At 41.7% G+C, this 21,065-nt stretch overlaps 1 protein-coding gene across 8 annotated transcripts in view; it reads right to left on the bottom strand.

Moving 5' to 3' along the window:
- The window catches only part of AGAP1 (ArfGAP with GTPase domain, ankyrin repeat and PH domain 1), a 327,230-nt gene that overhangs the window by 57,990 nt on the left and 248,175 nt on the right, over positions 1–21,065 (bottom strand). For 5 of the 8 annotated variants that reach the window (XM_061459922.1, XM_061459932.1, XM_061459952.1 and 2 more), the window contains one exon: positions 1,009–1,086. The exons of the other annotated variants lie outside the window; for them this stretch is intronic. In XM_061459922.1, the coding sequence (XP_061315906.1) occupies positions 1,009–1,086 (78 nt within the window). The remainder of the gene's footprint in view (positions 1–1,008; positions 1,087–21,065) is intronic. 8 annotated transcript variants of the gene reach the window in all.

Here is a 21,065-nt window from a genome sequence, read left to right as displayed (position 1 = left end):
AAATAAGTCAATTAGTGTTAGGGCATGCGCTCGCGATTACTTGACCCATTTGCTTTGCACTTAAGTGAAGAGAAAAAAGAAATCCCCCCTCCTTTATACTGAGATTACTGAGTTGTGACCTATTTTGCATTCTCTATTTCTCCCACCATCCCTCTTGCATGCTGCTGGAGATGGTGGTGGAGGGTGGTGGGTGTTTTTTTGCTCTCCTTGCCTAGCTTCCAAGTAATTCTGACCTCTGACATTTGTAATAAAACAGGGAAAAAAAGAAGGAAGTTTATAATTGTGTTGTTCAAATGAAGGTGGGGAGAGGGGGGGTGGAATATAAAATTCAATGTGCTATTATAGCAAAGCCATGACGGCTGTCTTCGGTGGAAAAAAAGCAATGTAAGTCAATTTGTGAACTTTGCCACCAGGTGACCTTTAGAAATACAACAATATACAGAATTTACAAGCAAGAGTAGCACATGCAAATGACCCGGCACTGTCTCGCCTTTGGATTAGAGCTGCAAAGAGCATTATGGAGAAGGCTTGCACAAAGCAAATTAAGACTGTTACTTAAATGTCACGGCACACTATTGTATTTGGCTACAGATCATTACACCTGATACTAACACTTTTAAAAACTGTAATAACTTGGGAAGTATTACATTGAGTGCCCACATGTAGAAAGAAATATATATATATATAAAAAAAATAGAAAAAAAGGGAAGAAAATGGGTTCCTGCAGTAATTTAAACATCACCACTCCACGACGAGAGGGAAAGGTCAAAATTTAAGTAAGCTGAAAGGAACATGAATGGCAAACTAAAAAGCACAACCAACACACACACAAAAAGGATGAAAAGACCAAGTGGAATGACTCTGCAAACACAAGATGAAAGCACGCATGCTTTGGGCAAATTTGATTTCCATGCCTGCACTGGGGAAGGGGGAGACGCAAGGAGGACGCAGGGTAAAAAATAAAGGGTAAGAGAGGAGGTGTCCATCTACAACGGGTGGGTTTGTTACCTTCAGTGTTGGTGCTGCTGCTGCTGTATATATTTCGCAGGCTACCAACACGGTTTAGTTTCCAAGCTTTGCGTTTGGCTGCGTCCAGAGAGCAGGAGGGGAAGAGAAAAAAACAAAAAGAGAATAAAAATAACGAAAAAGGGAGGAAAGAAAGAAATGAAAAAAAGGGGAGAAAAGAAACATCAAAATAGCATGTGAAGTAAAATACAAGCGCGAGCCTCGTAACACGAAGAGCTGCACACAGAAAATGCACAAGGGACTTTACAGCCTCTGCGATCCACGGACAATATGGAAAGCCTCTTATCGAGGGTGATTTTTGAAAGGCTCTAAAACATGACACGATCTGACAAGATTAAATGGATCTGCTATTGGAATAGACAAAACCAGAGCAGTAGAAGTACAAAAATGCAGGAAGTATTTGTACAAAGGATACACGACCAGACAAAAACAGCTACTGCAAAATGGGATTTAATTAATGACGAAACACAGCCAGACAAGAGCTCTTTCTCCTTCACAAGCCTGTACCGCTCACTTAGTGCTTGTAGTTCACCTTTAAACCACTTCTTTACATCATCACCTTTAAAAGTTGAGGTGATGATGCAATAACCTTAAATCCTCATAACAACAAACTGTTATTTGTAGCTTTGAGCTTAGAGAGATTACTTAATTATTTTGAAGGTTGTCAAGTAGACATGGATGCAATTGATGCCTATGGTCCTCCCTTCCTCCCCCAGGCAAATCACTGCAAAAAAATCAAAGTGTATATTCTTCCTGTAAGAGGCAATACCCTCACTTATTAGAATTGCCCCAAAATTGGAGATTCTCCGAGTTCCCAGCTGCTGTTTTACAATTAGCAGAAAATACTGCTCAAAAGCACTCCAGTCCCGTGCTCATTAGGAAAAAAAACACATTTTTACCTTCTTTTAAACTGACATGTTTCGCCTCAAGAGTGAATTCACAGCATGAAAAGTACCTTCAATCAACAATATGCTTGCTTAGCCTGAGTTTCATCAGGCAGGAACAGTATGAAGCATCTGAGTCCACCATGACACTGCTGGACCCTAACAGTGACTAAAAGAACAGCATTGTGCACTCTTCTTCATGCATACACATCCCCACATCTGAGGAGGTAACTGTGTACCTGCTAAAGTGCTACCTCTATCAGCTTTCCAGCTTACCTAGTTAAGAAATAATGATGCAGCACTGCTTGGCATGCAACTGCTTGTTAAAATCTGTTTTATAGGAGCAAGGAAGAGACCACTGGAGTCAGTGATAAGTGGAAGAGCATCCAGACCTCCTTTTGAGCCGCCCTTCCTAGCAGGTCACCCAGCCCTCCTGTCCACAGACAGTGGAGAGCTTTCAGTTTGGGTGTGAGGCTTCTAGAAAGCATCAGTTACATTAATTACGATTAATTTCTATGACATGCATCATTGATACATGTAGAAATGGCTTACACAGAGGCAGTCCAGACCAGCCTGTAAAACTCTTCCATAATTTTAGTAACATCATTTCCTCCTTGGAAAATGACTCCCACAGCAGTGCAGGAAGAAATTAAATACACCATGCTTGCACATACCAGAGTTTTCATAGATCTGTAAGTCACAGGACAGGAAACAGCCTCAAGCTGCACCAGGGGAGGTTTAGATGGAGCTGAGGAACAATTCCTTCCCCACAGGGTGCTCAGGCATTGGAACTGGCTGCCCAGGGCAGGGCTGGAGTCACCGTCCCTGCAAGTGCTCACACACCGCGGAGATGAGGCCTCAGTGCCATGGGTTAGTGGTGGCCTTGGCAGGGCTGGGGAACGGTTGGACTGGCTGAGCTTAAAGGGCTTTCCCAACCTGGCTGATTGTGGTTGTACGTTTGAAATTGGAAGAGTCTTCCACTCCCATACAGGTCAGAGTAAAACTCAGCTCGTAAACCTGGAGTACACCCATTCCCATCCTCACCGCAGATGCTCCTCACCCTTTAGGATGACATCAACATCTCACAACGTCATGAGTACTGTGATAACAACTGTTTTACATTTTTCTTTCTATATTTATGAACTTTAACAAAACTCTTGATTTTCAGCTAAAGTGCTAGGGCTGCAAGAGAACTGTCCAAACACCTAGTGTTAATCTACATGCTGTTTTAATAAAGCCATCTGCGGGCTTTAATGCTATGTACTCAAAAAGGAGGACCTGGATGTCTGCATGACATCCTATAGAATGCATCGCACTGAAATGAAAATAGATAACAATATCTGAAAGGAAAAGTTACATCTCTAAAAACTAAAGTTCATCAAATCTATAAATATCTTCACTGAGTGCATCCTTCAGTATGAAAACCCCCTTCAGTTTTCAGACCTATTTAACATGTCCCAACACCTAGAGAGGCACAATTTCCTAGCAGAAAACTTGTTTTTCCTGAGAAACATTTACATATAAATAGGCAAAATTGAGGTTTGGCACCCTTCAGAAAGAGAAGATGGTCTCCAGTACACAAAAACCTTTTCCCAGTCCCTTTTCATTTTTCACACTTTAATGGCACGTTAGAGTATGGCCGTATGAGCAGGAAGTGAACTCGCAGCCTGGTTTTCTATTAACCTATTGATGAAATAATCCATTTTAATGTGTTAAGTGTAATGCCTTTTTCTTCTCTTTAAACAAATGGACTTTTCCACAGTGATGCTGAAGCCCTGATACATCTGAGTGTGTCCTTTAGCATCGATTAGGCTCCTGCCTGCCTCCTCAAGGTGCTCCGCTGTCTTGAGGATTCAATAATATTATCAGCAGCAGTGTTTGGACACTGCCAAGCGCAGCCTCCGCCAGGTGATTGATGTGCATGTAAGCACCAGAGCCCAGCTTAGCCATCCTACCCTGCCTGCCTTCAAAATTACACACTGGCTACACATTTTTGTGACCTACCAACAAGGCTTTAATGGGCACCGAAGTCTGTTATTTATCTGGCTTGTCCTTGACTTCTATCCCAGGACATCCTTTCCGTCCCATCTGGGTTCCAAAGTTAATTCAACAAAAGCTCTTGCTGCCAACTCTGCATGCATATATATATACACACATAAAGTATATATACACTTAAACAACTAAACCCCAGCTGGTTTCCAATAAAAAAGCTATAAGAAGTACTTATTCCATTATTTAATAGCAAACAAAGCCCCCTAATTAGAAAGACAAGACCTTTCTTCAAGGTATATTGATTTCAAGTATTTTCTGGAAGCCTGTTTTCCTCAAAGAAGCCACAAAAAAGCATCTCTGACTAGAAAATCCTGGACAAACACCTCTCTCAGACACCAAATATCTGGAATGAAGTTAACTATTTCCCAGAAGACAGCGGGTATTTAGCTTGTACTGAAACTGCAACTAGCATTCTGCCTCCTATGTCGTGCTACCTCAACGTGAATGACTAATGTATTTTACTAATGTTTCAAGAAAATCTTCTATTAACTTTGACACTTGCCCTTATCTCTGGCTTCACAGCTGACAAAAACAACACTTCAGAAATCAAAGCAGTCCCCCCATCTTAACCAGTGTGTAGATATGGTGTAGCAGCGCAGTTTCTGCTCTTATCCAAACTCATTAACTCCAGAAACATAGATTGCCAAGATGAAATTCCTATCACTGCTGGGTAAATTCATTTGTGCATCCTAACACTCAGTCTGGACCAGCACAAGCAGTCATTCATTATCTGTCACCCAACAGCACAGAGCTCAGCTTTTAACAACCCTGCAAAACAACACTAGGATGGTTGCTACCTTCAATTTGGTGTAAGCCATTGTCCAGCCATTCCTCCTGGTAGCAACCACAGGAAGAAATCACAATGCACCCAACCATGAAGGCTTTGACTCTCAGAGCCTGAGATGTGTTTCTCTAAGAAAAAGGGTTAAAGTGCTTTATTGAGTTCTTGTGAGGAAACTGCTTACAACTGTATCATCTGTGATGGGATGCATCATGCATCATGCGCGCATGCGGTTCACGTGTACTGGGGTGTCTTGTTCAAACCAGAGAATCAAAGACTGGTTTGGGTTGGGAGAGACCTTAAAGCTCCATCCAGTTCCAACCCCTGCCACAGGCAGGGACACCTTCCACTAGAGCAGGTTGCTCCAAGCCCCATCCAACCTGGCCTTGAGCACTGACAGCAATGGGGCAGGCAGAATCATCTTTCCAGAGGCTTTGAGCTCTTCTGGAGTTAAGCAAGGCTCCCACTCCTTTTGTGTTCCAGAGTAACATCCTGCTTGCTTACTCTTAAAATATATCACCCCCACCAATTTGTCCTTTTTCCCCAACCACATGAGAACAGTCTGGCCTCCAGATCTACATCTTGGACCTTTACAAACCTGTACAATACTGGAATGGTCAGAATTGTTTACTACTGTGGCTTTCCTAATATAGAACTTCAACAAACTGCTTAAATCAAATGGAGGAGGATCTGTGGCTGTAGAGTACATAGAGAGCATGGGAGTTGTGAAAGTCCTTTCTGTGTCTCTGTAGGCACTGACTGGACTCACTGTGCAGGACCAGAGGCAATTCCACTCCATTATTGCAGTTGTCTAGGTCCTTATCTGCAGCTTTTCAGTGTGTAAGGAGGGACTGTAATGCACACACCCTGAAGTGGAAGCTATACAGGTTATTTAAGGCTCTACAAGTCTTTGAACATCCAAACACCGCCGAAAGAGAGCACTAAAAACTGATTCCAAATAGAAGATACTTAAATCTAGTGGGAGATGATTACGTGTTAGGCCTATTAACAATAAAATGGTGGCAACAGCTTGCCTGTTCAGCTGAAGCTCTGGGAGGACATCCAGCTGTATCTGGAGACACAGGCAAGCCTCTGTTTGCTGATGACTTTGAGTACTCCACTTTGGGAGCTGAACTGCACTGATTTAACATACATTCTAAGTGTAAAACAAACTTGCTTATGCATTTTTACTGTGTACATCTTAAACTGAGAATAGGTATGTCAGTATATGAAGCAGAAAACAAGGCTTCAGTACAGACTTTTGTTAAGATATGGAATAACTGGGAATCAATTAAACTTAATCACTCCCAATTACCACATATCTTTGTATTTGTTCAGGCAATAACTTTGCATCTGTGAGCCACCCCTTGCAGGCAGAATTTCTGTGTTTGCTTGCTTTAATAGGGCTGCTATTTATTCTGCGTTAATGAAACTACTTTTCCTGTCTAGTTTTGATTAGTTAGGTGTTGTAGTAAATATGTTTACCGCTGCTATGATCACACACTGTTATCTCTAAATGCAATAGATGTTTTTTACAAAGCACTCTCACCCATGTGTGATCTGAGGATACATCACTTTGATACCTGTGAAGTTCCCTTAAGATACTATACTCAATAAAGCACCAGATTAACCCCCTTTAACTTGCTCAAATTCACTTCTTGATACACTTTGCTAAGCAGAAATTGCCTTTTATTCTTAGGAGAGTCTTAATACCTAAGCCTCCCACTAAAAAACCTTCCTCTGCCACTGCACTGAGGAACTCCAGACATGTTAATGTCACCTCTGGTCTCCATGTGACAGAGTTCTTTGTTGATTAGATAAATAGTCCTCAGATAGCTGATTAAAAAATGATGTAGCCATTCGGTTGTGTGTCCAAGCCTTGTCAGCCATGTTGGATGTTAAAGTGTGCATGAATTACATCCCTGGAGTGTGCTGAACAGTGCTGATTAAATGAGGCACGCCACAGCCCTCAGCATCAATTATCAGAAATAATAGGATCTTTTCACCTACGCTGGAGGAAGGGGGCTGGGGCTGGAATGCCACTCGCTCCTCAGAACATCTCATCATCATCAGCTGCACCACATAAATAATGCTGTCCATTCACCTAAGGACGCTTGTTTATTTATTCTTATTGTGCAACAATTAAAGACAGGGAAGATGTATGAGGAAAAACCTTCTCTCATGGCATAGGCCAGGGGAACGCCGGAAAAATAGGGGTGTATTTGGTACATTTGCCTCTCTGCGTGAGAGGCAAACCTGAGCATCAGAGGGGTATTTCAGGATAAACACCGGGACCATCTAGCTGCCACCCCACTGGGAAAAAGATTCTGCGCTTCAGCCCTCCCCCTGCTCCTTCTCAACTCCTTCTGCATTGTGTGTGGATGCACCAGGAGCTGTAAAAGCGTGGACTGGGAATTCTTATTTCTTGCTGGTCAGCAGAACAGCGATTTGCTCAACAAGACTGTGCTCTTTCACAAGAGGACTGGAATGACTGTGTTAAGATGCAACCCAAGAGGTTCCTACACCATGTAAACTTGTTTCTATGACTGTGGAGGGGCTTGACAATTGCTTTACCCTACATGGAAGCAGCAATGACAGAAATTCCTCAAAAAGGGTTACCCCCCCCCCCAACAAAAAACAAATCAAAACTGGCACATCTGATGTATGACATTCAGGAAGCAAAATAATCTGGATCCATTAAGTTTCTAGATCTGACCAACACTTAAAATAAAACCACTGACAAAGTGCAAGTATCTTATAAATGTGTACACTACTTTCCTCTAATTCCTAACAAATGCACGCAGTATAGCTACCAAATCAGATTCCCAAAGTCGAGCATCTATTAACACTCGAAAGTGACTCTGATGTTTGCAAACATTTCTGCTTAATGCATTGCTGTTGATAGGACAGACCAAAAAAGTGAAGCCAAAAGATAGAAGATTTAACTGCTGCAGTTAACCTACAAGGTAACAGCCCGTAATATGCCCTTCTTGGATACCAGGATACTCAAAGAAACAAGCTGCAGGGAATTACTGAAGTGCCGAGTTAAAAACACAGCCCAAACACATGTAAAACTAAATGTCTGAACAAACACAAAACCTGAAATCCTTTCAGTGGTCTATTTTAAACTCACACAACACTCTAAAAGTCATACTTCAAATAACATTAATAGTTGATTACATTTGGCTTCCATTCAGCTCTGAACATTTAGAATGAAGGGAAAAAAATGCAAACACATTCATAGTTCTACTCGTGACAGGGGAAAAGTTTCTTTAATTAAACACTTCTAAAATAGCTTTTTAATTCTTCTTCCCCTTTCCCTCCCATAAGAGTTCTCCACTGAAACTTCAGCAGCAGGTAAAGAAGCCACTGAACTCTTTCAGTGCATTTCCAATACACTATAAACATACAAGATCCAAATCGACAAAAGTAAATGTTAATTGGGAACATTTTCCTCTGTTTTTCATTATCTGAAGCAGAAAATTATGGCTCTTTTCTACACACACAAAAATCCTTTTCAACCACCTAGAAAAACTGTCTTTTAATAAAAGCTTGAAATTATACTATCATATTTCAAAGGCAACGAACAGTTAAAGCAGCTAATCAAAGGTATAATTATTTAATGACTACTACTCATGCTATCTAACAGGGCTGTAATTGCTTGGCTGTGATCACTAGACCACCAGCTTCAACAGTGGAAAACAAGTACTTTGCTTGTAGCATTTGATCGACCAATTTCTATGGTTAGTTTCTCCAGTGGGGTTGCCTTCACGAGGCTTGTGGTGTTCCATAAGGAATGAAGAGAATCAGTTTGTCAACTTGCCTCTGCTTCTTTCGTACGCATTTGTACAACAAAGAACTGCAGAGGAAAACAAAATATTTCCCTTGACGAAATGGGATTTGTCAAAATCATCATTGATTCCTTTTCCCCCTTTTAGGGCCACATCAGAGTTTTCTGTAAACCCCAGCTGACCCCACTACAGTAATTCACATGCAAACACCACCCACAATGCGCTTATTGAAAATGGTATTTGTAACTTAATTGCACTTTGGTATTTATTGTCCCTATTAATCTACTCCAGATACAGCAGCACATAAATGCACCCTCTGACTCTGTTCCATTGTCAGTAGCAAGTCTTTTACAGCTAGAAATAGGAGGAGAATAACCTGGCATCATCAGGTATTAATTACAAGAGCTATCCAGAAGCTCTGCAAGTGTACAGACTATGTTGGCTTATTACTGGTTTGGTAACAATGCACTTAAGGAAAGGCAGCTCCTGTCATTATATCTTATCATCAATACTAAATATGAACTACTGCTATTATAGTTCTTTTGTGCCACTAATGCATCTTTGCTGAACAGTCAGATTTGACACAAGACGCTGGGCCCTCTGGAATTCCAAAGATATTTGAATTCCTACCCAGTTATCTAGTCAAGATCTGGATTTCAAGATCAGTCTCATAGTTGCAGTTAGTATCACTGGAGTTCAAGCAACACCACCACCCGAGATGCTACTCTGTAAAACGCACCATTACTAAACCCAACCCATGTATTCAGAAGGAGAGCAGGAAAAAGCATTGCATGGGATGGCTGAAGAGGAAATGGAGTGTGAGGGAAGCATCTGGGACACAGAGAAGAGGAAGGTTAGAGGTGCAAGAGCGGGACATATGGGGGAAGTCTGTTATTCACCATCAGCCCACCTTCTTTCTGCTGTTTAGACACAGTATTGACTCCGTGAAAAGCTTCCTTGCTTACTCCATGCAGAACCACTATTTTTATGGCATGATGGATTTATTCTTGTTTCGGACCATCAGTTTCCTCCATGGATAGGGAGACAACAATCTTGCCGCTATAGACTGATAAACAAGGAGCATTTAAATCCATTAAGCAAAGAGGCATTGTTCTGTACCCTTCTCCCTCTGAACAAAAAGCAGCCACATCTTGATAGTGCGAGCAATTACTGTCAAGAAAACAGTTCCAAAACAACACAAAGAGCTGCTTCTGCTCAAAGGAGTTAAGATTCTCACTGCTCATTTCTAAAAGATACCCTCAACAAAGGCACCTGCAAATTTCCCACGTATTAGGCCATTGCTTTTTCATTAAATTTCTTTTCCAATGAGGTGTCAGAGTGGAAATACTACAAACTAAAAGTAAAATATACTGCAATAACGTAGTATTGTTGGGCTGAATTAATGCCCAAAAGAGCACCTTTGTTTCTTCCCATAGCAGAAAACCCATCACCTGTTTGAAGATAAAAAATATTTAAGTATGAAGTAGGATGGGAAGGAGCTGCCTGCACGATCAATGTGCTTCACAGCATGTGCTATCAGGGTATCCTGCAAGACACAAACCGAAGCTGAGCAGGTATGCAGGCAGCAGGGAACACCCAGATTTATGTAATTCTCACAGTTGTCATTTCCCTGAGATTTTTTCTAAATACATATGATGAAGAGTTAAGATTTTCCCAAAGACCTGGTTATGCTGCTTATCTTGGGTTTATTTTGTCCAGCATTTAGCAAAATTAGCTTACAGTCATAAAGGAGACTTCCTGCTACCCTCATAGTTATCGAAGGAGGTATCTAAGGTCTCTATAGAAGTCTTTTAATACAGTATAAAGCTAGACAAGGCATTCAAGTCGCTTTGTTAATTCCAGCTTTCACTTATCCTGAAATTTAAAACAATTATAAAACTAAACCATAAGATCACAGAATGATTTAGGTTGGAAGGGACCAAAAAGCCCATCCAGTTCCAACCCCCTGCAACAGGAAGGGACACCTTCCACCAGAGCAGGTTTTTCCAAGCCCTGTCCAACCTGATCTTGAACACTGCCAGGGATGGGGCAGCCACAGCTTCTCTGGGCACCCTGTGCCAGTGCCTCAGCACTCTCACAGGGAAGAACTTCTGCCTCAGATCTAACCTGAACTTCCCCTGCTTCAGTTTGAACCCATCACCCCTTGTCCTGTCGCTACAGCCCCTGATGAAGAGTCCCCCTCCAGCATCCTTGTAGCCCCCTTCAGACACTGGAAGCCAGAACTACACACAGTACTCCAAGTGGGGTCTCAACAGAGCAGAGTAGAGAGGGATTCAAAACAATACCTTGTGCTACACCAGATAACAAAAGGCATCCTAGAAATGGGCTCATTTGAAGAATCTCCTTCCTTTGCAAAAATCCACCCCAGAATCCACGCTCATTAGCACTTTGCCCTCCAGCATGCTAAGCACTGACAGGCACATCTGAAGAGCATGCAAGCACAAATCTCTTCTGTTTGTTCTTGGGAAATCACGTCCATATGTGAGCAGACACAGCACTACTTTCTACTGCAGCTGTATACAACATGAATTCTTTGTTAATTTTCATCACTTGTAAAAATAAGCATGAGTCAATCTGCCAGTATTAGGTGTTTAATAATTAAGCTTAGCATGTCACTCTGTGGTGCAACTTTGCGTGTTAGTATAAGGATTCCTCACTGGGGAAATTCTAGTTGGAGAGATTTATTGTGTCAAGGTCTTTTCCTACAAACTACTAAACCATCAGTAATGGTTATTTCTCTATAAACCTGAATGCTTGTGCTAAAACAGGAAGGTCACCATCTTCACTTCTGCCTGAGCTTCTGCATCAGCCTGCACCGACAAGAGAAGATGACTTCCACTTCCTTCCCTTGGCTTCATTAGCAAACACAGACCCACAGATGCTGGGTCCTACACTGCGAGGAGGACAACCTGAAGGCACAGAGGGTTTGTTGGAGCTATGGATTAGGGAGAAGTTCCTATCCAGTAGCACATCACAACACCTGCACTTAGGTGTGCTCTCAGAAAGTTCATCAATTTGCATTTCTGGACTCCCCAAAGCCTGCAAGATTTAACAGCTAGCTCAAAGCCAGCAACAGGACAAAGAAGCATAGGCCTTTAACAAGCAGCTTACAGAGCAGCCAACTTAACTTCCTGAACTCACTGCTCAACCAGTGGTTACTACAACGACCTACAAGGGAGTCTGAAGGTCTCTCCCTCTTTGGGCAGGTAGTCTTAACCCAGGTCTCTTCCCCTGGGAAAATATTATGACTCTTCCATTTTAAACTTCTGGTGGGAATACAAGAATTCCTTCCACTGGGAGAGTCAACATTTTGTCTCTTCTCCATACACTGCATCTGAATTTCAAAGAGCTTCACAAGCAGGAAGTTACTGTTACCTACATTTGTATTGGATGGGGCTGCTCAGATTTACTCAAAGTTGTTCATTTGCACCTAAAATGTAAAAACCTCACCATCTGCCCAGACCCCCTTTAGAACAAACCCAACAAGACCAGGGCTAACTCCTGACTCTCTGGGGCTGCTCTTACAGGAAGGTTATCATCCCTCTCATTTCACTTGTTTCAGAAGCTGCAGTTGCAGCAAGTCCCTGGGGAGATGCTGTGATTAGCTTTAGATTGAAGAACCTGGAAAAAAAAGGATACAATTGTGCATTTGCATGCACAACCACCACACGGCAGTGGGATAAAGCAAATCCAGGAGGCTCAACAGATTCAAGAGCTTCCCATCTAAGTTGCACTGCCTTTCATCTCTCAGTACAACAGGGAGTAAGGACTGTGTTTTGACTGGAAAGATACATATTAAATCTTGCATTTACATCAGACACTGGTGTCAAAGGCTTCCTCACTAGCCAAAGCTCTGAGTTGTTAACTGCTAAATGGCTAAACGACAATGGCTGTTACTAATCGCTTATTGAATAATGAAAGTGACACAACTGATAAAAGGTTTCAATCCTGGCAAAAAATGATTTATAGGATTTCACTCTGCTGGCACTGTTATTTGTATGACAAATGGTTGGACAGACACCAGTTAATCTCTGCACACCTCCAACTCTGCTGTGGCAGCTTCTGCCAGAGCATCCAAATAATCAAGAACCGCTAACAATACAGCCACACTGTCGTGAGGGGCTGAATGCTGGTATTTTATCAAGGCTGATCCCCAAATCAATTTAAGCAATGGATTTCTTTCCCTCAGTGGGGGAGGGAATGCACGGTGAGAAAGAGGAGGAGTATCATAAAAACGGGAAAGCCACAGCTTGCAGCTAGGACCGCTGGCGCAGAAATGAAATCATCAATACAACGAAGACATTAATGAGTTCAGAAAGCTCACTATAGTTGCTAGATTTCTTTTTGGTGATGGCAAAATCCAACCTACAGCATCATACAGAGCTGTCAGGATCGTTGCAGTGCAATATCACACTGCCTGCTGTGTAATGCAAATCCCATTTTCCCCTCCGATGGGAGAGAGGGATGTGGCTGCTTTTGAGGCAGTACAACATAGGATTCCCCCCTTGCCCTGCCTTGAGAAATGAATCAAGCTTTGTATTTATAAGCAGTCCATCAAGAGTAGCTTTATCTCATTGGTTGTATTGGTATTATCCTACTTCCTGCACAAGTCAAACCTATTTTATCAAGCCAGTGTTTCAAAAGCAGTGCACCCCTCTGAGTGCTGAGCTTCCCAGAACTGGCCTCTCTCGAGTTATCATTCAAATCTGCACCCAAATTTGTCATTTTTCTTACTAAAACGATATCACACCTACTTCTATTGAATGAAGCTGGAGAATTCTGCCAACTCAATAAAGTGATGAACCACAGATTTGTATATTCACGTGATGCAGTTCGCCTAGTACGTGCATTAATATAGCTCACACCTTGCAAATGATTAACTACAAACTCTACACAAGCCCATTAGATTTAAAAGCAGGTTCACATACAGTAGCGGTAGTAAGATAACTTACTCCCTCATCTCATTTTGCTGTTAAAAAAGTTGAATTTAAAATAAACAGCATACTACAATGCAAATAAGACACAATAAAACCAGCTTTTACATGAATGCCAAAGGGTCAAGCAGTCTCATCATATTTAAAGGTTACGCAGTACTTGTAGTGCCCATTTAGAATATGGCCTACAAAGACAAGCTTTCACTCAGTTCTCCACTATTTCCATATAGGCCTTCGTGTAGTGCAGCACTTTGCCACTGCAAGTGTTTTTAGGCTGTAGGAGGCTGATGGTGGGAATTTGAGCAACCTACTCTAGTGGAAGGTGTCCCTGCCCATGGCAGGGGGTTGGAACTGGATGAGCTTTGAGGTCCCTTCCAACCCAAACCGTTGTGTGATTCTGTGATTCTATTTTGATCACTTGTGCTCAACACATGAACAAAGAGTATTTTAGTGAACAGATGTGGAGGTTCACGCAAGGCAGACGCTGGCGTGGTGGAAGTGCATCAGAAAGAGTGGATGCTGTGATGGGCATTCAGACCAGAGAGTGTCAGCCCATCGTTGATGTGATACAGCAGAAAAGGCCATTGGGAAGGACACCAAGTGAAGGGTGACAGCGAAAAGTGGTGGGCCAAGGGAGCGGTCATTGCAGCAGTATCTGGATGGAGCTCAGTGGGTACCACATTTATGGAGGCCAGGAAAAAGGATGCTACAGCAGTTGAGATATGAGGTGGTGAAAGAGGTCGAAGTCAAAAGATGAAGCCCAGATCACATACTCCAGTGACACTCAGAGCTAAAGATGGCATTTTTCTCAGTCACAATGACTTGTAAAGGACAGAGCAATGCAGGTTTTAAGGAAGCTGGTGTAGCTACACAGTGCTAGAGAATACAAAGCCCCACACATCTGAATCTCTGAGTCAGCCAGAGAAAGACAAGAGCTCAGTTTGCATGTGCACATGTGAGATTGTTCAGAGAAGATGAGAAGGGCACCTGACAAAGCAGATGTAGCAAGAAGAATTTTCTTCAGAAGGCCTAAAATATCCCTGGAAAGGTAAAAGTCTTACAGGCTGTGCTCCCACTAACAGGAGAAAGGAGGATAGAGTATGGGAAGCAAGGAAAAAAACTCCTCCATAACACCAAAAAGCATGTGGCTGAAACCAAAACCCAAGTCAACTCTTCCCGGTGTTTGGATGATGGATAGCCATTTACAACTGTTTCTTGTGATCTACTGGTTAGACATTTCAAGCCTCTTAATTGAAATTACACTGATTCTTTCTCTAGTGCTTATCCAGCTTCTTGTTTTAAAGTTCACATTATCAGGCAGGACTAACTCAGTGTATTTGCGCTTGACAAATACCTGTCATAATGTAGCATTAAAAAGTGCTCAGCTTTTTATCACTTGACAGAGATTTAGACAACGCTGTCACTTCCTCTGCCAGTGGAAATCATTTTGTAATCATATCACATATCAGCCTTCCCATTGTGTTGCACAGGATCAATATGAGGTTAAACTACATAAAAGATTCTTCAGGATCCCTTCCCTCTTTTCAGCTACAAGCATAATACTGGTATCATCCCATTCTCCAAAACATTCCCACTGCTGCAAGATCCCTTCAGAATGATGTGACAGTCCATTAGGAAGCTCTTCTTAATCCTGACCACAGCCGATCTGGTTGTGCAGCTATAAATACTAATAATTAAATAAGCCAACACACCCTATTTATAAGTACAAATTTAAGGTAAGATGAATTCTATTTTTCCCAATGGTAGAATATTTCTGGCTTTTTCTTTTTGAAATCAGGATTCATTATTATAACATTTTGTCAAGCATTAGGTTCAAATCATGGCTAGAACTTACCTGTTGTTGATGAATTGAAGAAATTCCTCTTTCATCAGCCTTACAGACCTCACACTGTAGAGAGCACCAATTCTTTCTAATATTTTTAATTTCCTTTATCAATAATTTACATGTTCTGTGTTCTGATCCATATTCATTGCCACCACCTTCACTATCCTTCCCATTGACGCTTTCTTAAATTGCTACCTCCACTTCTACTCTTAATCATAATGCTTCTTAAAACACAGAACCCTTTCCAGTGGAGAACTTTTGCACTTCTTCTTCCCTAAACATTTTCAGATTATTCACATAATTATGTTTAACCTTTCCCTCCACACAAGTTCTCTCACCATCATTCATGGTTACAGAAAATAAGCCTGCTAAAAGCTTGGATTTGTGTATATCTGTATATATATATATTAATAAAGAGAACTAGTTACGTTTGTTCAAGGCAAGAGGAATTAAGCTTCTCTTGTACAATCACAATCTCAATTTCGAGCATTTGAATTATTGCTGTGTTGGAGTGGGGCTGAAGACATTTAATTACTTACTTGGCATCTCCCAGGCATCAGGTATTAGCATAACCCTGCTGTATTCTTCTCGTGCATCCATCACCTCTGTAAAAGGCAGCAGAGGTTCCACCCTTCCACGCAGAGTTAAGGTGCAGGTAGTCACAGTCATTGGTGGCACAGGAAGAACACCCCGCATAATGGGATGAGATTATTGCCTAAACACTGTGCAATCTACTATAATAAAAGCTGATGGACTAGCAGATTCTTTCTTTTATTTGGCATATCTGCATGTGTGCACAAGTTAAAGGCTGCTTGCTCGGTGGGCAAGATCAAATGGGTTTGGTAAAGAAACTAAGCATGGAAAACCAAGCAAAAGCAAGGTACTACCATAGGTAATACAAAGCCTGCTCATGAGAAAACCAGAGCTATCAACCAGAGGCTGCTCTGCTGGGTTCCCTCCAGAGCTATAAAACACATTTTCCACAGGTAAGCCACAACATCACTGAGAGGATATAAAATCCTTAAAAATTCAGTAACCAATACAGTCTGCTTTTCCTGCTTGAAACAGGAATACACTGGATGTACCAAAAGATCATGAGTAACTGATCCAAGCTCTCAGGTTAGTGTAACTGGTAAACAGGAAAACTTCACCCTACTGACTGATGTAGTGTAGACTGGGCTGGAAAGTAGTTTCACCCCAAAAGTGGAGGGGAAACAATGCAACCTGTCCCCAGAGTCATACAGCTGAAATCTAAACAGGAATTGAAAGGGGAATGTTCATGGTAAGTTTCTTAGTATTTCCACAGTTCTCATTTCAACCTACTCCATTCCTCCTATCCCCTTGCAAAAGTGGCTGGACTTCTGACTTGTATTACCATTATGGAGGCTGCATGGCATTTGGCAGTACCTTTGCCTTGCAGATAAAAATCTTCATTGCCTCTTTCCCCAAAGCTTTTCAAGAGGAAAAAGAAGGGGATAAAAAAATACATTCATTTTGAATTTGTCAATCAAAATCTCAAGCATACTGTGGCGGTTGATGTGTTAGGACAGACTTACAACGCTCTGAAAAATGAGTACCTGGTAGGGACTAAGAGCTAGGAGGTGATAATTCCTCCTGATGCTGAACGTGGCATTGCCCTTGAAATGACAAAACCGCTTTTGTACTTGGCGGGGTCTCCATGATCTACTTTGCTCTGGAAGGATAGCTGGAATGAACAAGAACCCCATTCTCTTGACGTGCCATGGAGTTAAGTTTCTTGTATATTCAACGTCTTCCTACACGCAGGACCAAAGCACAGAACAAGGAGGGAGTCAAAGAGACCAACGTGCTGCCTCCTGCATTGCTCAGAAGATCATTTTGGATTTTATTCTGGCTCTGTTCAGGCTCTGGGGGACAGTTGATGTCAATCTTTTCTTCTTCTTTCCAAAGTGTTGTAGGTTAAACTTTGCGTCTAACAACCTTGGCAGCGTCCCTTTACATTTTTTAGACGAGCCATTGAGTAGTATTATGACAAATTATGGGGCCTGATGGTATGTAACAAGAACATGTCCTCAAGTCAAAGGCTGTGGAGGAAATAAAAAGCCTGAAAGAATTATTTCTGGTAAAAAAGGAAGAAAGAAATGTGTTCCTCTTCATTAGTGTAAGGAATTGCAGATGGTGAAATATTTCAATTAACCATGAAGTGGCGTTTCCTTGTTCAGCGACTGTATTCACTTCAGACAGCATGTAGAAGACCCAAACTCTTCCTTTGCTTGTGGAGTCATACAGACAATATACACACAACTTTGAAAAGCATCTTCTTTAAAGCAAAGCTGCCTTTTACATGGTATTTTCTGTACTTCTTTGGTATCGTTCTTCATTATGGAAATAATCTGTATGAAATCAATGTTTCTATCTGAGTCAACTTGACTCTGCTTTGTTGACTGAAAGGAACAGGCTGCTGGCTGTGATGCCAACTCACTGGTGATAAAGGTGTTGAAGCAGCTGAGTTCATTATTAATAGATTATGTAAAAATATTTCCTGAGAGTCATCAGTTGTTTGTCTGGGAATAGCTTTTTAATAACAGCCACAAAATAAAGGAAAACCTCGATGAACTATATGGATATTTTCATTACTAAAGGCAGCAGATAATTATCAATATGGTCAAGAAAAAAACAAAACTGTACTGCCAATCTCTTCTGCAGCTGGTTTTTCATGTCATAATAGTTCTGAACATAGCGTGTGCTCTTTAGTTAGTACCAAGACAGAGTACTGCACTTAAAATCATTGGTATATGCTATTTTGCAGAAGCAGATCCTGATGTAGACCTGTGCTTAGGAGCTTTGGCCATAGCTCACCATAAGTCAGTAATTATGAAGCTAATCCTTACCCAAACTCATCTTCAGAGCAAACCCACCATCATCTCCTAAACCAGTTCTAACGTTGTTTAAGATGACTGAGTAAACTGCAGATAAACATCAACTTTACAGATAAACACCTGCTCTACTATTTAGTGTGAGATGTGATGATTATTTGTTTTTTTAAGATCATAACATAAATCAAAGCCCAGGTGTTCTCTTCTGTAGTGAAATCCCTCCCCATCATTCTAGTACATCCCATTCCTTCATGAGGCACTAACAGTCTGTTACTAAAGTTTACCTTCTCCTTTGGATAAGGGATCAAGAGATTATCTATAGGTAACAGTGACCTAATTATTAATACAAGGCTTGCCTATGCAAACTGGGATCTAACTGTATACTGAGAGTCTGAGAAAGAACAGAGTTGACAAATCGCTAAAATCGATTTTCACATGCTCTGTCTCATCACTTTGGATCCTCACACCAGATTCTTTAAGTAATCTGGTGAGTTTTAACTTACTATTACACATTAAGCACATATTAATCTGTCAGTTACTACAACTAGGTTTGTTATGCTTCACTTAAGCAGCAATGCCTTGTAAGCATCCTATGAAACTCAAGTATGGTGCCTGCAAGCGGGGATATTTTAAAGAACTTGGTTGTGGACAAATTACCCTTGAGGAGTGCTTAGTTTAAGGATGAAAATGTACACATTTGTTATTTACAGGACTTCAACAGAACCTCTCATTTGAGGACGAACTACTGAACTATTTAGTATTTAAACAGACTTGAAGTCTCACAGCATCATTTCTAAAAAGTGTATTCCATTCACATATTGTCTTCAATCTCTGTAATTACCTGTACTATTTTATATATGGCTCTACAGATGTCTATTTAAGAAGTCAACTTGTAATTAACTGTACAGCCTCTTGGGGAGCCCCAGCACAGCTAAATAAAGAACGGGGGAAAATATAAGTATCTTTGGGTCGAGCTCCATGATACACGGAACTTTCCAGCAACCCTTTCATGCAAAACTTCCTATAGTGTGCTGAGAGAATCATGGAATGGTTTGGGATGGAAGAGACCTTAAAGCTCATCCAGTTCCAATCCCCTACCATGGGCAGGGACACCTTCCACCAGAACAGGTTGCTCCAAGCCCCTGTGTCCAACCTGGCCTTGAACACTGCCAGGGATGGGGCAGCCACAGCTTCTCTGGGCATCCTGTGCCAGCACCTCAGCACCCTCACAGGGAAGAGCTTCTGCCTAAGAGCTCATCTCAGTCTCCCCTCTGGCAGGCTAAAGCCATTCCCCTTGGCCTGTCCCTACAGGCTCTGGTAGAAAGTATTTCCCCATGTTTCTCTAAGTCTCATTCATATATTGTTCATTTAGAAGAAAAATTAATATTAAATGAGCATCAGCACAAGGAAAACGAAACTTTTGCAGATACCATTCTGGTCTGAATGGTGGGTATTCATCCAGGCTGCATTAAGTTTTGACTGGTAAAATATGTTTAGCACTTGCATGGAGGAGAAAGCTGTGGTGATCACTCTACAGAGATCTATCAGGATGGCTCTTTACTATCAGCAATGTGTCTCAAGCTACAGGGCACAAGCCCATCACGCAGGAGGCTGAAATGTCAACTCCTCATGCAGAGTATTTCCCCTTGACATACTGAAAACTGTAACTTCTGCAGCTGAAGTTGGAATATGAAAGTCAATGTGTACTACTTCATTAGAAATACCCCCCACATTCCTCTGCCACTGTAGATGACACATGGCAAGAATGAACTGTGAGCCTAAGGAAACAAGTTATGGGAAATGGAAAGTATGTTTGGTCACTTCCTATTCAAAATACCTTTTCTTGTCTGATTTCCACCTTTCTAAGCTCAGACTACCTTGACATTCCTTTATGGTGAGCATGTCCAAAAAGTAATCCAACCAAAAAGTAATTATGCATGTGACAATGATGACATTAAGCCAAATCTTAAGTAAATCATGAACTATACGCTTATGCATAAATGTGCTGGTTAAAGCATTCAGTTTGTCTGGAAATGGGCTGGATCACTTTGGTGTTTTGTCTACCATTAGGAAGTATTACCTTGGCTGAAAAGAACCAGTATTTAGGGTAATCACAAACTGGTCACCAGTGCTAATAATTTTCCAGTGATGGTTTCCAAACTAAAATGCCCCTTTTTCTCCTCCTTGGCAATGCACAGCCACTGAAGTCCCAAAAGGAGGAGCTCGGGAAAGGAGACATAAAAGGGAGCTGAAACAGTCTTCAACGGAGCTGCCAATTCCTTGTCAAATGAAGCAGAGTCAGAAATACTCCAGCCTAGCTTTGTCATCCATCACTGGAAACTGCAGCTCTCCCTCCCCAGATCAAAAAGACAGATTCAAACCACTGGAGAAGGAGGCACAAAGGAAGTTAAAGTCAAGTCAATGCTGCATCAGTTTGAAAACCTCCATGAAGATGACTCATCTGTGGCTGTAGAAGCTGACAAATGCCAAACAACCTCTTCTTGGAGGTCCCCTGGAAACTGAAGCCTACCAGGTGAGAATTGTATTCTATCAATTTTGAAAACCAAAACCAAACCAACACAGGTATTTCCTGCATTTCAGCATCCCATTCAAATGGGAAATTGGCCATGATATGTATGAGCCTCACTGGAGTTGGTGTCACTGCAGACACTGAGCTGTTAAATATGCTATGAGATGCTTGCAAGGTATCGTCTGCTACAAAGGAATCTGTTCCATCATAGTCTCCTCCCAACTCTTAGATAAATAATCCTTCAGGGAAAGCATGAGAGACTGTGGCTGCCCCACCCCTGGCAGTGTTCAAGGCCAGTCTGGACACAGGGGCTTGGAGCAACCTGCTCTAGTGGAAGGTGTCCCT

This window comes from Pezoporus flaviventris, unplaced genomic scaffold, assembly GCF_033815535.1.
Source record: "Pezoporus flaviventris isolate CSIRO_AGI_PZ_B2104156 unplaced genomic scaffold, CSIRO_AGI_Pfla_v1 ptg000001l, whole genome shotgun sequence".
Lineage (NCBI taxonomy): Eukaryota > Metazoa > Chordata > Aves > Psittaciformes > Psittacidae > Pezoporus > Pezoporus flaviventris.
This window is presented reverse-complemented; position numbering and strand designations above follow the sequence as displayed.